At 39.9% G+C, this 15,988-nt stretch overlaps 1 protein-coding gene across 2 annotated transcripts; it reads right to left on the bottom strand.

The window, feature by feature from the left end:
* Nucleotides 1–577: 577 nt before the first annotated feature.
* On the bottom strand, nt 578–15,767 carry LOC102058904 (claudin-15-like). 2 transcript variants are annotated; one of them, XM_005441669.3, is made up of 6 exons: nt 15,662–15,767; nt 14,961–15,236; nt 6,129–6,293; nt 5,897–5,978; nt 2,512–2,622; nt 578–1,127 (listed from the first exon to the last, which is right to left on the bottom strand). In XM_005441669.3, exons 2-6 carry the CDS (start codon nt 15,178–15,180, stop codon nt 1,028–1,030), a joined length of 678 nt encoding a protein of 225 aa, XP_005441726.2. In that variant the 5' UTR covers nt 15,181–15,236; nt 15,662–15,767; the 3' UTR covers nt 578–1,027. The 2 variants fall into 2 exon arrangements, with proteins under 2 accessions (XP_005441726.2, XP_027664616.1); XM_027808815.2 differs by lacking the exons at nt 14,961–15,236; nt 15,662–15,767 and adding an exon at nt 10,446–10,731.
* Between the last annotated feature and the right edge of the window lie 221 nt (nt 15,768–15,988).

The raw sequence follows: 15,988 nt of genomic DNA, 5'->3' as shown, positions 1-15,988 counted from the left end.
TAAATTCCAGTCCACGTTGCTCAAAACATCAATACGAAGCAGAGTTACCTCATCGTCATCTAAGTGCTTAAACAAGGCAAACATATGCTCCTGCCAGTGGTGTGGTTTAAGGCAGAATTTCTAATGATGAAACAATGACGAGGATAAAGCCACTGGGGAATTACATGGATTAGACAATTCAGATGCAGTAGAAGTTCCCAAAGTCAAAGATTGTTCAAAGTTAAAACAGAATTATTTTAAAAGCTGAAAACATAGAAATAAAAATTAAAAAAATGGGCTATCCTCTTCTTAGTTATCACAAGGCATTTTTGGACCAGATGCTTTCTCCACTCCCAGCTGTGTTTGGTTCATTCTGTACCATTTGTCTTTGCTATCTGCATTACAGCCAACAGGAAATTTGTTGCACATCTGCAGATTTGGAGGTGAGTGGTTGTAAGGAAATTTTTTGTAGCTTTTATAAAGCTCAACTATCATAGATAATATGAATTTCAGTAAAACATGAGACTTCAACCCCATAGTATATAGAGTATATCCTTATTAATGGCCAGGATACCACTCATCCAAAAATCTGTTTCAGTTAGTCTGTGGAATAAAGTTTATTTCCTGCCAGAAGCAAAAGCTGCTACATAAAAGTAGGAAGCTGAACAGTAATGCAAACACAATACATTTCTATCGGTGAGGCATATTAACTTGCAGTCAGCTACAGCATAACAGTTCCGCATTTCTGAGTCAGCTGAAATAAAACAGTTGCTTTTGATTGCCAGGATACACCGCACTCTGTGGTTAAATTTTACCAGACTTCTCAACGCGCAGCAAACCTTCATGCCTCAGGATTTCACATCACAGCATTTTTTGTTGAAAACCATTCCTGGAAAACCATTCTTATTTACACTGAAAACTATACTCCTCCTTGTACTGCTCCAAATTAAGATGAAAGATTGCAACTTGGAACTGGAACCCTGGAAGTAGTTCACTTCTTTATTCGAGTTCACAACCTGCTAACATTACAAGCGACGTGCAAGCAAGTTTAGACATACTCCTTGTTGCTTATGACTGTCTCAGAGTTGCTGGTGTAAATGCGCTGCTGATGAGGTGCCTGGCCTGCTGTATATGTGTATTTGTTGCGACTGTAAATTAAGAAGAAAAAAAAAGATAAAAAATAATAAGTACTACACACCTGTCCACTGCTTCAGATACTTAGGAAGTTACTCATTTAAGTCCCTAGCCATCCCACCAATAGCTTCACAAAGGTGCAGAAATTAGAGGCCCATCAGTCTCATCAGCCTTATAGCTAAGGGGAAAGAGGTGAGCTCTTGGACAGGCAGCACAGCCATCTCTCTTGTAACCAGAAACAGACGGGATCCCTAACTCACATGTGCTCTTCCTCATGGCGATTTAGTCAAGTCCCTAAAGCAGAAAAGAATCTAGACCTTAATGCCTTTGTGCAAGCTGCAGTTTTTAAGACAGAGATCAAGATGGTGCGAAAGGAAAACAGAAGTGTCTTCAGCCAACCCCTTCAGCTGTCATTTTTCATGTTGCGCTTCTATTTCATACATCAGTTTTACCTGATTTTCAGGATATTTGGTACTTTGTATCAAAGTATGGTGAGCAAGATCTAAAGTCCAACGTGGCTGATGAAATATTACCATAAAAGTTAATGGCTTCAGATTAGGCAATGGAGTACCAGAGGAACACTCTCACCTATTATGTTTTTTGACATAACTTTCTTAAGATTAAATACAGCAGCAGCAAGCATGCTTCTTCCTTCCACGTTATCATTCTTTCAGGCTTAGCCAGTACAGCTCCAAGTCATTTGGGTTCTTCTGGGTATATATGGACCTCTGTTATTTCTGACAATTTCATCCCTCTCCTTCAGAAAGGGACCTTCTGTATGTGTGAATAATTTAAAATTGAAAAAAAAAAAAATCCAGGCACGGTTAAATACTGAGGCCAGAAATCTCAACTTTTCTGATTTGCTGCGCAACAAGACATTTCCATAAGAAACAAGGAAAAAAGCCTATGCGGCTAATGATCAATTGGATATGCATTGGGAAGGAAATGCCATTACGCTTTCTGCAAATTCAATGGCGCTTGAGTATTTCCATAGTAGTGAGTATTGCAGAGACACTTGAATATAATATAAGACACTATCTTTTTTTATATACTTTTTCTTTGCCAATAAGTTTGCTTTTTCAATGTTCATTTTCATCATGTCTATCTTAGAACCATCAGCAGTACCCAGGATTACCAAACACTAGTTATAGGTGACCACTGATGGCAAAGTATCAACAACTACACTGTCTAGGAGGTACAAGTATTTGGTACGGCATCCCCTGCCATCACAAGTCTGTGAAATGCCAAAGCACTGAATTAATAGGTACAATTTCCTCTTTGTACTTTATATGGCTACAGGCTTATACCAGGCAAGTGGGGAGAGAAAGAGCACAGCATACAGGTAGAAAATGGTACCTATTTGACAGCTACTATTTCAAATGACAAATCCAAGGTTACCTGTAATCCTGTTTTTTCTTCCCTTTGCAAGAACAAGTCAGTAAGATCCCACCAAGCATATAAAGAACAGATCCAGCCCAGCCTAAGTACAGAGCATCTCCTAATTCATACCTGAAACAGGAAACATTTTATGGAAACAGCATATAACAGGATCACAAAGCCATTATTTTCAACTGAGTCGTAAGGTGCACAAATCATGCAAAAACAAATTCTAGCCTGCAGAGAAATCAGCTAACTGAGAGGTACTTAAACAGATAAGAGAACAGATGTGTCTTTGTGTCTGTTCAGTAAAACTCTTAGATGTATATTTAAGTGCTTTGCCAAATTAGCAGCAGTACAGGCAGTACTAAGCAACATAAAGATAAGTAACAATAAATACTTGCATATATTTAATAAATTGCTGATAATAAATGATAATAATATATTTTTTGTGCAGGCCACGACACTTATTTTGCCATTGTATCAGTTGTGCCACTGAAGTCATTTTGTGAAACTGAATGAGTCAGACCTTACTGTCTATGTCATAAAAAAAGGCTAAACATAGAAACCATAGAAATCAGCTTTCTATAGACACAATGCAAGATCACCTACAAGTAGCTATTTGTATAGGGCTAGTTTTCAAACTTCTGTGTCCTAAAGAATATTCAGCACTCTCTGTGGTTATATGTCTGGAATACATTTATGAATAATCCCAGGCTGGAAAAGAAAAGAATAGTTCCCCATTTTACTGTATGTCCTGGTTTCAGCTGGACAGAGTTAATTTTCTTCTTAGTAGCTGGTGCAGTGCTGTGTCTTGGATTTGGTGTGAGAACAATGCTGACAGCACACTGATGGTTTTAGTTTTTACTGGGTAATGTTTATACTAAGTCAAGGACTTTTTGGTTCCTTGGGCCCTGCCAGCGAGAGGGCTGGAGGGGGACGGGAAATTGGGAGGGGACACGGCCAGGACAGGTGACCCAAACTGCCCAAAGGGATATTCCATGCCATATGATGACATGCTGCGTATATAAGCTGGGGGAAGAAGAAGGAAGGGGGGGACATTTGGCATTATGGCGTTTGTCCTCCCGAGTACCTGTTACACGTGCTGGAGCCCCGCTGCCCGGGGGATGGCCGAACACCTGCCTGCCCATGGGCAGTGGGGAACGAATTCCTTGTTTTGCTTTGCTTGTGTGTGCGGCTTTTGCTTTCCCTGTTAAATTGTTCTTATCTCAACCCTTGAGTTTTACATTCCTTTCCGATTCTCCTCCCCATCCCTCTGGGTGAGGGGGAGTGAGCAAGTGGCTGCGTGGTGCTGGGTTGCTGGCTGGGGTTAAACCACAACACTGTACAAAATCTTTCAGGAAACCCCCAAGTCCAGTCCAAGAAATCCACTGACAATGAATTTGACCCAAAGACTAGACACAACTGAGCCTGGGAAAGTCTGGCAGGAGTTTCACAAAAAAAGGCAAGCAAGTTTTTATATTCAAATACTATATCCACAATACAGCTGGACCTCTGTGGTCTGAGATGCCTAACGTAACGGCAAAATAAGTGTCATGGACTGCGTAGAAGGTATACTGAAACCATGTATGTGGCGTTTTTTTCCACTTGCAAACACAAAATTGTTATTCAAGTGTCAAAGTTTCTTAGTCCAGAATTAATTGCTAACAGGAAGATTCACACAGGGTCACTGCTTTTCATGTTCTCATCGCACACTGGAGCCACAAGGTCTCCGCTGTTCTAGGCAATTCCCAAACATGGAACAAGGAGATAATCATTATCTCAAAAAAACAGGAGTGCAAGTTGCTGGAGGAATACTAAGGAACAATCAGCGAGTGTTGTCCAGTGTGTGCAAACATCTCTGCTCACCAGTCACCTGTAGACAGGAATGCTGTAGATGTCATACCAAAGGAAAGTATATGGGAGGGCTCTGCAGAACTTTGGTTGCCTTCACAGCTGTATGAGAAGTTCCTCTAAGAATTACAGGAGGTCAACTTTACTAATTTGCTTAAGTCAGGCCAAAAAAATGCAAGCTGAAAAAATAGATCTGTCACTCTCTTAAGAGTGAGGATCAATACTGACCTGCAATTGAATTTAAACATGTCTCACTGAGTTCAAGGAGCACAAACTTCCTCAAGAGCATGTCTGGCTTTACCAATGATCAAAGTTAATTCACTAAGAACTGCTTAGTGTATTGATAGCCTTAAACATGAAGTTTAGATATTAAAAAAAAAAAGATTTCTTTAGCTACTGAATGCAAACAATCTGGTAACTGATTAACATGCATTGATGTTGAAGCCCCAGAGCTGTACCAGGTAACTATAAAACTCGCCAACTATCCCACTAACTGAAATTCCTTATCAACAGTTGTTTCAGTCCTCTAACGTATTTATTACCCTTCGCATAATTCTCTCAAGAGGATATAAAACAACAAAAAGTATTCACAAGTGCAATTTCTTTGTAAGTGCTTCTTTGAAAACACAAGGAAAACTGACAAACATCCAAAGCAATTGCCTAAAGTACTTTGATTGATAACAAAGCACTTCACCTCTGACTTCCCTGAATTGATTCTCAGGAGGAAGCTTACAAAACACTTCAAACATGATCCTAGCAACTAAAGATTTGTAGTTTACTGATCTAAAAAGTATACATTCAGTAGAGGTACTGGCAAATTAGAAATGTTCCTGTTCCCCCAAACCAGCTCTCTCATGTTCCACAGACAATATATGACATTTCCCTGTCCCTTTTTCCCCCTCGCTGAAGGAGAGGCCCGGTCACCTCTACCCTTGTTCCTCATTGCTAAGTATGGCACCTAGATAAGGTGCTGTAAGCAGGCATTTGGTTTTGAAGACTGTTGGGTTTATATTGGACAAGAATAAGGGCATTTATGCCTCGGAACTTGTTTGTGCACAACTGTATGGGCTGAAAGTCCCACCAGCTGCGCCTCATTTTAATTCGTAAGAAGGCAAACAAGTGTTGAGCTGTTAATATGTAGTGAAAAATATGTTTTTACTTCTTTAAGACAATCAGCATGCTTCAATGACGTTTCTCAGCTATCTGCAGGTCACTAGTACACAACTGACGCTGGTTTCTGTATGTTTTTTTCATTTGCTTGTACATCTATGGCATTGTATTCTAGCCATAACTAGAATTCTTTACCTCTTTTGGTCTAAATGCCAAAGAAAATATAAGACTAACCTTTTCTTCTTCATAGAATTGAGATGTGCACTTTAATGAGTCTCACAAGAAAATGTAAACACAGTACAGAAACCCCTCAGCTGGGGGGTTTATATTCCACACACAGTCACTAAACCTTGGAGAACTCTCCTCCCTCCCCACCAACATCTCTTGGTGCAGCTGCCTGTAAACACGATGGGACTTTGGTATGACAGATCTATCAACTTACTTGGTTCCAGCATACAATGGGTCAAAAAACTGAGCGGTAACCATCGCAGCATACCAAGAAATAGCCACCATGGAGCAGAGACCTACCAGGAAAAGTTAAAAAGCACACAGATGAGTGATTCCTTTAATGGCTATAACAGCTTCAAACCAAGAGCAAGTGTTCATTTCATTTAGTCTAGCTGTGAAAGCAATACAAAGTATTGATAGCATTCTCATTTCAGCCTCGATATTACCTCCTAAAATAAAGAGAAATCCTCCCGTGACAGCAAACTTCATTTTTCCATCTTCATCGCTCAACCCAACGTTTGTGCACTTCAAACCAAGCAGCGAGAGTACTGTAGCTATGAATCCCAAAAGGATGGAAGTAATCATCAAGGCACGGCATGCCTGAATATGAGCTAAGACAGAAAAAGAGAAAAACAAATCAGGTTCTATACAGAAATTAAATTAATCTTGTGCTGAAAAAATAGAAGTGATTAGAGAGAGTGATGAAATTAATAGGAGTAATGAGTGAATCTTGTTCATTATTTGGTTCAAAGAAGGTTCCAAACCCTGGAGTGTTTAGCCTTCAAGTCAATCAGATTTCAGAGCTGAACCACACTTACACTTTATAAGCTCAGTAAATCCTCTTGGGCCTTTAGTAAATCCTGAAAAATTATAGCAAGCCCTTCACAGTATACATGTGTTGAGTCCTGTGGAAAACGTGTAGCGGCATAGATGGTCATTTACAGGAGCAGAAATAAGCCTCCTACTCCCAAGTCCTGGTGCCTTCCTTACACCTGAACAGCTGAGCGCAGAGGACACCTCTGAACCCACGCCTAGCCAAGATGTGTGGGGCTCTGGCACTACAGAGGCACTGGAAAAACGTGGCAGCTTTGCTACTTCCAGCAAGAGATGGGAAAGAAAGTGCTCGAGTTAGCAGTGCACTTTAAACTCCGAGTCAGGGTAACGAAGAGGAGACGAGCGGATCGGGAAGCTGCAGCACTCCTCCCGAGGACACACTCCCGTGGAGAGGTTACAGCTGCTGAGGGCACCTTGCAGAATTTGGTGTGCTGACAGTTCTGCATCACTTTAGCTCCTGGTCTTCACATGGAGGTAGCAACTGCACAAACACCAGGACTAGATTCTTAACCAGCCTAAGGAGGAAGGTCAGACAGGGACTTCAGGCTCCTTTAAAATGACACCCTGGCTTTGGCAGGTTACGGGTCGAATGGCACTTTGGCACCTTTATTATGAGATAAACGTGCCAAGTGTCATCAATCCAGCAGGTCTTGGCTGCTAACTTTGTTGCACTTGATGATCTTAAAGGTCTTTTCCAACTTAAATGATTCTAACCACACAACAAAAGGGTCTGAACTGGTCGACATCTGGATAGTTGCAATGTTGATGTTAACGCTCAAGCTCTTGCTCCTTGGTCACCTCTGTGTCCTCCATGTTAACCTACTCTCTGGCTCTGTAGTGCAGTGAGCCCATAACACTCCAGACAACAAAAATCAGGCACAGAAACAGGAGGCAAAGTGATAGACTCACACTCGGACTCAGCGGGGTGTATAGCTTTATGTGGCTTAAGATTACTGGTCCTGCAAGCTTAGGAGTTATCAAAGACAGTAATAAGCAGTCGTGAGAGAAATACACAGAATTTAAGGATAACACTTGAGGAATTAATGTATTGTCAAGCACTGATTTTAAAATTTTCAGGGGAAAAAAATCTGACTAATAAAAGTGAAAAGACCCTTCCAAGTACCACTAACAGTCAAGGCATTTCCCTGCAAAAGATGCTGTTAGGACAAGCACTCAAGTCCACTGCTGCTTTCTAGTTGGGGATCTTACACCATGGCAGCAGGAATTACCCATAGCAGGGACCCAACGACTTACATTTCAGGTCTCTGGGACTCCTGCAGTATGAGATGGGACTCCCCATGTCCTTCCCAGCCACACAAGCGTACCCTCGGGCTAACTGCTTGCAAGCCAATGGCTGTATTATTTTAACAGAAAAGATTTCATACCATACCCTCTTTGTCCCGCAATATGATAACCTCAGCAACCTTAACTGAGAAGATTACTTCACAGTCCAGAAATCTCATTTTTTTGTTGTTTTCAACTTAAAAATGATTTTATTGAACAAGATACAAAGTCAGTTCATTTTTAGCAATTAATACTAATTGTAAGAAATTATTCCAAAATTGTGTCATTGGAAGAAAAACCTTTGGAACATTGACAAGTGGGGGGGGGGGGGGGGGGGATGGGGAGGGGAAGATAGTTTAAAAAACATTTAGCAGGTAAATAATGTTTTTATACCAAATGTTTAATCTAGCTGTGACTAGATGGCTACTGCTAGCTATACATAGTAGCCAGTGAATCTTATGCAGTATTGCTTTTAAAAAGATCCTCACTTCAAACATTTGTGATTTGGACTAATGGCTTGCTGAATTCAAAAGCTTTAAATCTCTTTCAGAGAACCACATCTGATATTTCCCATGCACAAAACAAAAACCAGAGGTACACCACACAGTTCAGCTGCCAATAAGGAAAAACCTTCATGGAAAATCTTCACTGTCCTTCTGATGAGAGGTAACAAACACTCCTGTTTTTTCCCCTACCACCGATCCCTGGCATCTTCTGCTGCAGCAGTTTCAGTTAAGCTTCTAAACAGCAATTTGAAACACACCTAAACTGGCCACGATTGTTTTTAGTCTGCTTTGGCTCATATCTGCAAGTGCTACAGAGATTTCTTGGAGGTCCCACTGTTTGCTCAGCCCTCTTTGCTACCAACCCCACTTTCTTCCTCTTTCCTTGTTTCCCTAACTGCCCTTGCCCTCTTGGCTTTTTCTACAATTCAGTGTCTTCTAAATTGTTTCTTTTCCAGTTCTCCTTTCTAAATCCCTTTTTTCTCTACAATTCTGCAAGCTGCTTTTACCTTCCCTTTCCCCCTGCCTACACCTCTCAAACATACTGCCATCTTCTCAACAGCCCAACTGATGTCTTCAACTGATGAAATTTAATCTTCGGAAATTCACTTCCAGAGCCTGACGTATTCATTTGCTTTCTGTCTGGCCTCATTTTTTTCCTTCCTGTCTCCATGTTGTTACCTGCAGTTTTCAATTAGCCTTGCTGTTGCTTGCATTTGTTTCTCTTTTGCTTAAGCACATCTACTCACGATTCTCTTTTCTGCACCCCCCACCCCCAGCCCCATTTCTTTAAAACCCACTTTTTTCTCAGCAGGTCCAAGATGTTGACCTGATGTGGCCCCGTTGCCCACATGTGCACACACGGGAGCTCTGTGGCACTCTCAGAGCAACACTCCGTGTAAATACATCAATGACAAGATGCTGCCCAGAGTCAGCAGCAGTGTTATGAACCAGCCCTTGCAGTGGTTTAGACATGAACCAAATGCACACTCACATAAGCACTCTGCAGAGGATAATGTCCGATGGACATGATCCTGCTATCACTGAGTCTAAGAAGTTTAAATAGGGTTATGTTCCTCTTAATACACACATGCATTTTAAAACCAATTGTTAGATAACACTGAAAGATGAAAAGAACAGATTATTCCCTAAATACTGGGCATAGGCAGCTTCAGAGAATTGCTGCACTAGGGTCAGAGGGGGTCACCAACAGCAGTTTATTTCAGACTGAGAGAGAAAGTGAATTCCCACTAATCCTATATTACATATTCTTCGGATTAGGAGTATCCTCCTACCTATTTAGTTTAGCTGCCTCCCAATATAGATTGAATAAGTAGGAAGGCATTTTTATTCTGGGATAATTATTCTGGGAATAATTCTGGGAATTATTCAAGACTAATTAAAACTAGCTTTACTGTCTATAAACATGCTCACTATCCAAAGAACATTGCCTTAGTTGAGCATTTGAGGACAATCCACAGTTCTGCTGACAACTGAGACAGAGTACAGGAGCCAGCAGATCTAAATTTCCTGATATTTAGAACAACATCCAAGAAGACATTAGTTGCCAAGTATATTAATTTATAACGTATACTCATTGTATAACCTATAATATAGTATGTTATGATTATGTTATGAAATGTATAACATATACTCTTTGTATTTCTTGCTTTATGTATGGTGTTCAGTCTCAACACCCAAAACCCACTACCACATCTTAGTTACAAATAGTATTTCCTAACTATTATGTGAAAAACTCCAGCTACAGTACATTAGCTAGCAAGTATTGCAAAAGAAGGCCTGTACAAGAATTCCAAATAAACATGGAACTGTCATAAAATGTGTTCAAAAATGTCATCCTACTAATTCCTCCTACAAGATGCTAGAAAAGAGATTACACCATATTTGAAATGCCTATTAAAATAAATGTCTGATCAAACAACTTCATTTGCCTTACTTTATAGCCTTTCCTAATGTGCTTGACACAGTCTGCTGCTGAAGAGATTTTTATTACTACAACCCACAACGTCCTTCTTGGCCAATTATTTTCCAGTACCACTAGACTACTGAAACAAAAGCCTTACTACTTTTTTTCCAACAAATTTTTAAGCAACAGAAACAAGACTGCGTGAAGTCACGTACCAGGCAGTGCAAGCATAGAGTCAAAATCTCTGCAGTTGGATACTCCAGTGCTGTCTTCTGCACAGCTCTTCCACAGGTTTTCAAATAATGTAGACGTTGTGATCACACTACCATGTATACTGGAGACTTTCCAGTAATTATTCGGCAAAGTAGCTCCAATAAGTGCCCACCCACTCAAGCACAAAAGAAAACCAACAATTTCCAATGCAGCAGTCATGCTTGTGACTAGTAACAGTTAAATATCCCTATAATTAGATTACAATCAACTGAAGCCTTTCAGAAGCCTCCTTGCTGTTTTATCTCTGGGTTTCACTCCAAAATGAGGCTACCTTTGCTCTTTGCTCAACCCCAGAGATAAGGCTTACAGTGCATGACAATAAGAAATGGGAGCAGTTCATGATAAAGATATTAACTTTTTTTTTTAAATGACAATATTAATTCTTTTCCTAATGGGAAGTGACAAAATGAGCCTATTCTTAGTCTCAGCCTAGAAAGTCCAGCCAGTATTTCTGCAAAATATCTTCTAAGAGTGATAATATTGGCAAATACTTTATTTCTCTCCCTCCTCTGAAGTCAGCTAGGGTTTACACAGGTTAAAATTGTTTGTAATTTTGTTATTGATCTCAAATCAAAAAGTTTTACTGTGTTATTTTCTTGATGACTCAAGTATTAACAAGCTTGAGAATGGGAACATTATTCTATTGCTAGAAAATCTAATGCATTTTTTTGAGTTATGGTCATAAGTAATCCATAGCAACTGTACTGCCAACTTCTTTCAGGAAGGTTAAGTCTGTGGATGACTGGTTTCCATTAATATTTTACAGTCTATTGATCTATAGTTAAACACATTGAGTCTTAAAAATAGTCCCAGTTACAGTGGAATACAATTGTAATAATCTATGTTTCACAGAAATGAAATATAAGGGAATGAATGAGACAGTGTAACAGATGTATCTCAAAGGAATAAAATGATGAAGGAAAACAGCTATCTGAAAAATAATACATATCAGCTGATGGCGTCTGTTTGCCAGAATATCTTAGTATTTTAAAAACGCCTATTCTAGGCGAAGTAGAAGTATGTTAGACTTGGTTTACTTGCTTCTGTTCTTGACTAGACAAAGTCATAGACTCAATTCACATCACCCACTAATGTTAATACCTTAAACTGCTTGTGTATCCAAATGGGGTTAACCCTCTTTTGCAGCGATAACCTGCTCTTATCTCCAGGAAATGGAGTCAGAGTTTCTTCATAAAATAATTCTGCTATGATGCAACATGGTAACAGTTGCAGCATTTACACAAAGACTACCAGAAGGATTAGCCATTGAGAGAGGCACAACTTGCCCATAACAGGTATATGTTTGGGGTTTTTTTGTTTTGCTTTTCCAAAATTCACTGGCGACTTAAAGAGCTGATGCTGTAGGTTGGCAGGTTCAGCTGCAAAAGGATGCTACAGTGCCACCATGACATTTTTGCTCCTTTGGTAGCCAAGAGAATCGCTGGCACTGATTTAAATAAGGACAGATTTGGCAGCACAGCCAGTGTGATCCTGTGCAGCTCTACACTTGCAGTCCTTTAAAAAACCTAGATGGTGTGTTAGGTAAGAATCATTATTCTCCAGTGACTTTTACTGAATTCCCTCCTTCTGCTAAGTCACTGCAATTTGAAAAAAGATGGCATACTAAAATGAACACACTGTACCAGCGTAATGGAGTATCTGCATACCATTTAAAGCCCTTCAAAGAGTTTCAATTTAATTTACCCATACATAGGTGCTACCCTGGTTACCTCAGCAATCACCTCTGCTGACAGCACTTTCAAGGTTGAGTTTAGTTGGAACCTTGAATTAAGTGTCCCCAGATTTTATACTCTGCCAAGGATAAAAAAAAAATAGTAAGAATTTCATTTCTTTAAAAAAATATCTCTTCCTAATTAAGAAAACTCTTTCAACAGGCAGTCATAAAGCACATATAAACAGAAAATATTAAACTGCAGACCTGGAATATATGAGTTTTCCTGGATGGCACCAGGCATTTTTAATCATTCCACTGAGGAAATCACTCTCCGGTGGTGCTGAAGAACACAGGGTTATTCTTCACTAAATTTCTTAAACTATGGTTTGGTAAGCAGTGGGCATAAAAGAAAATGCTGCCTTGCAGAAGGCGCTACCATCAGCAGTGTAGAAGAGTTGGTGTTAATAGCTTCACATCAACACCACCCACAACCTGGGAATTCTCCTACAAACGTGCTCTAACCCAGTCAGGTGAACTGAATCGCCATCAACAGCTGGAAGCCTGGAAGTGTGCTTCTGGAGCACATTTCCCTGCTCTGCTTCGTTCACGAGGAAACCAATTTGCACACTCCACGACCATTCCACAATGCAAACCAAGTGCAATAAATGGGATTCATTGGAAAATTCATTACAAAATCCTGATTTAAATAAAGTGTGCCAAGATATGAACATATATGACTGCAGCAATATATGACCAAGGAGAGCAATTGCTCCTAACCCCTCTGATATTCTCAAAAACAGAGCATATTTGCATGTAATATGGTTGAGAGAGGGTTTACAGGCAGAAATAGTATTTTTAAAAATCAGAAAATTGGGAAAAAAATACTGAAAAATATTAACTTAAATGTTTGATCAGCATGAGCTGTACCTTTTTGATCAGTTCTGTAGATTTGTTCCAAGACCCAGGAATGCTGACTGAGCGTTGTAAGAAGAGAAACAGTCCTGCAACAGATAGCAACTACTCTGCAGGCAGCCACATGACATGCCCGTCAGCTAGCACGAGGAACCCTGCACTGATTTTAGGAGACATGCAGGTCTTTGAACAGCTGAAGACGATCCACCCAGCCCTGCCAGCCAGGCATCCTCTCTTCCAATTACGGGGGCCACAGGAAGGAAGGGAAGAGAATTCCTGGGAGGCAACTGCTTTGGTTCGCCCAGGAACTCTTCTGTTCCTGGGGAATATTATCTTTCCGTGTTGAGTGTAATGAAACTGTGTTTTTTTAAAAAAGGAGTCTGTCCTATATTGACTCTGCTTGTCTCCATAACAGGGCTGAAACAAGGCAGAGCTGCCACACCACCATAAGCATCCATGCCATCTTGCTACCACGTATGAGAACTGAAGGGTTGTGGGCACCATCTCATCACTCTGATTTCCAGAAATCATGTGTAAGTTTCTAGATGACATTTAGGTATCTGGTATCTACGTAGAGGAAGTCTTAGAGAGAAGCAGAATGGGTACCAGAACGGTATGAAAAGCTGACATTGTCTCTGACACGAGTAGTATGTCTAAAATCCTGGGAAGTACATGATTAGCCTTTTGAGGCTACAAATTCTGGCCTTGTTACAGGATGCTGATGCTTATGGCACCATCGTTGTGAAAGCAGATGAGGCCACCAAAGCCAGGGCCCTGAGGAAGAACCACGAATATGCTAAATCTTGACTGTTAACTCTTGAGAGTTAAACTCTTGCATTTTAGAGAACTGCCTTATGGTAAGGCAGCTCTGACTCCGGCAGAGTCCACAACAACAAGCGTTCATAGTCTGCGAGGCATGGTATTTGCGAGTTTTGAACGCTTCTTATCAAGAATAAATCAGCTGGAAAGAGTCCAGGCAAACAGCAATGGCAGTAATCAGGGATCTATAAAGCATGAAAGGCTTGAAGAAATGATTCCATTATATAATTCATAAAGTGACTGTACAATACTGGAAGTTGTAAAAGAATAAACACAAGTTCTGTTGAAGACAGAAAGCTTAACAAAATACCAGTTTTCAAAGGCTATACTGTCACTGCTTCTGCACAGTTTTCTGAGGAAAGAACTTCAATGTTAGTCCTTCCTAGTCCTTTGCCATAAAAATGGTGTTTACAGAAAGGGTTTTTTCAAATCCAAAACAATCCAAACCAATAACTTCCAGTCTCTACAAAGACAGTTCTTCTCTTTCTATTTGTAGATTAACTACTCTTCTAGCACAGTCTACCTCAGAAAACACAAAAGCATCAGTTGTGCAGATGTATTTTAATTTAAGCTGGCCACCTCTGAGAAATTCCAGAACAAATACACAGATTTAGCACAAAGTATCAAACAAGTTCTGGAATATCCAAGCAGTCCTGCCTCATACCAAAGCACAAACAAGCACCAGTGCTTATTGACCTATGATCTGCTTGTAGTTAAGAATTAGGCTGAGTAAAAGGATGCTATTTCTTCCAAAACAATATATATATTAAAAAAATCTTAGATTTGTTGTATATCACCCGTATCTCTATGTCAACACAACAGAGATGGCAATAAAAGCCACAGCAGTTACTGAGCTGAATTGTAAGATGAAGCATATGGGTTTCACTGGAGCCCTTTAACCTGTCTGCATGTAGTACATGAAAAATTCTGTCCATACTAGACCCTCTGTGATAACACAGTGTATGCTGTCCAACTGTGCTAACGTGCTGCCCAGAAAGAAGGAATAAAACTACATCCCAGGATTTTATATACATATGTCACGCACACTTACTCTCTGAACTCAACATGTAGGGAAATTTTTTGCACTCTATTGATCCAAAAGCAGTCACTGCACAGTCCATCCAAAGACCTTCAGAAATCCAGTCTGCAGTAACTAGCACTGTTGCAGAGTCTGAAATTTTCCATCTGTTGGACATGGTAGTAACAAGTAAAATGGTAAATCCTGCTAAAGCCAGCAGCAATGCACAAATCTGTAGGGAAGACGATGCCATTCTTCTGACAGAAGTTGTTTTCAAAGGAGCCTCCCAAAATTTCTGGTATTAGGAACCTGTTGAAACAGTTTATACATACGGTATATGGATTTATCTTCACACAAACCTGACCTTTACAAAAACACCAAAAAGATGCCTACCTACAAAATAATTTATCATATAAGGGAACTGAAGAACTGGAATCTGAATCTCATTAAATAACTGGAAGACTTAGAATATTCTATGACATCTGAGTATATTCTTAGGAACACTTTTATTGCTGTACATGTTTACCACAAAAAAATACCAACAGAGCAAAACCAGAGGACCCAGCTGAGGAATTCTCTAACTTGAATTTGCAATGTTTCATCCATTCTTTACTTGTTTGCTAACTCAACGTTATTTACAAACTAAAACTATCAAATGCTTTAATAAATTAATCATCTCCCAATTATAATGCTTATCAATACAAATTTAAAACAAAATACATTTTGATACTCACGTTTACAGTATGTTTCTTACTTGTTTCATCTACCTTCCTGCTAGACACTAGTGTCAGCACTATGTGAGGACCAGTTTGATCAAACAAGTGAAAGCTTCGTACTGTTTAGGACCTTTCCCCCCATTCTAAAAATCAAGGACCCAGGGCCAAAGCTCTGCCCAACTGTTGCACAAAGGCTGAGGCATGGCTTTTTGCTACAGCAAAGGTTCAGTGAAATGGACGACTCAAACAAGAAAACTACAACAAAATCATGTAATTTAGTACCAAAGACGCTTAGATTAACCTGGCAACCATTGGCATATAATTTGCTGTGTCAGCACCACGGAG

Source organism: Falco cherrug, chromosome 11, assembly GCF_023634085.1.
Source record: "Falco cherrug isolate bFalChe1 chromosome 11, bFalChe1.pri, whole genome shotgun sequence".
Taxonomy (NCBI): domain Eukaryota; kingdom Metazoa; phylum Chordata; class Aves; order Falconiformes; family Falconidae; genus Falco; species Falco cherrug.
Note: the sequence above shows the minus strand (reverse complement) of the source record. Positions and strands in the feature narration are given on the sequence as shown.

What these genes read in the sequence shown, in the direction of transcription:
- LOC102058904 (XM_005441669.3), bottom strand. Translation starts at nt 15,180, where the DNA reads ATGGCATCGTCTTCCCTACAGATTTGTGCATTGCTGCTGGCTTTAGCA. An exon ending in ATTTCTCTTTATTTTAGGAG is followed by an intron (nt 5,979 to 6,128) that starts GTAATATCGAGG and finishes TTTTCCTGGTAG; the next exon opens with GTCTCTGCTCCATGGTGGCT. An exon ending in CCATTGTATGCTGGAACCAA is followed by an intron (nt 2,623 to 5,896) that starts GTAAGTTGATAG and finishes TTCCTGTTTCAG; the next exon opens with GTATGAATTAGGAGATGCTC.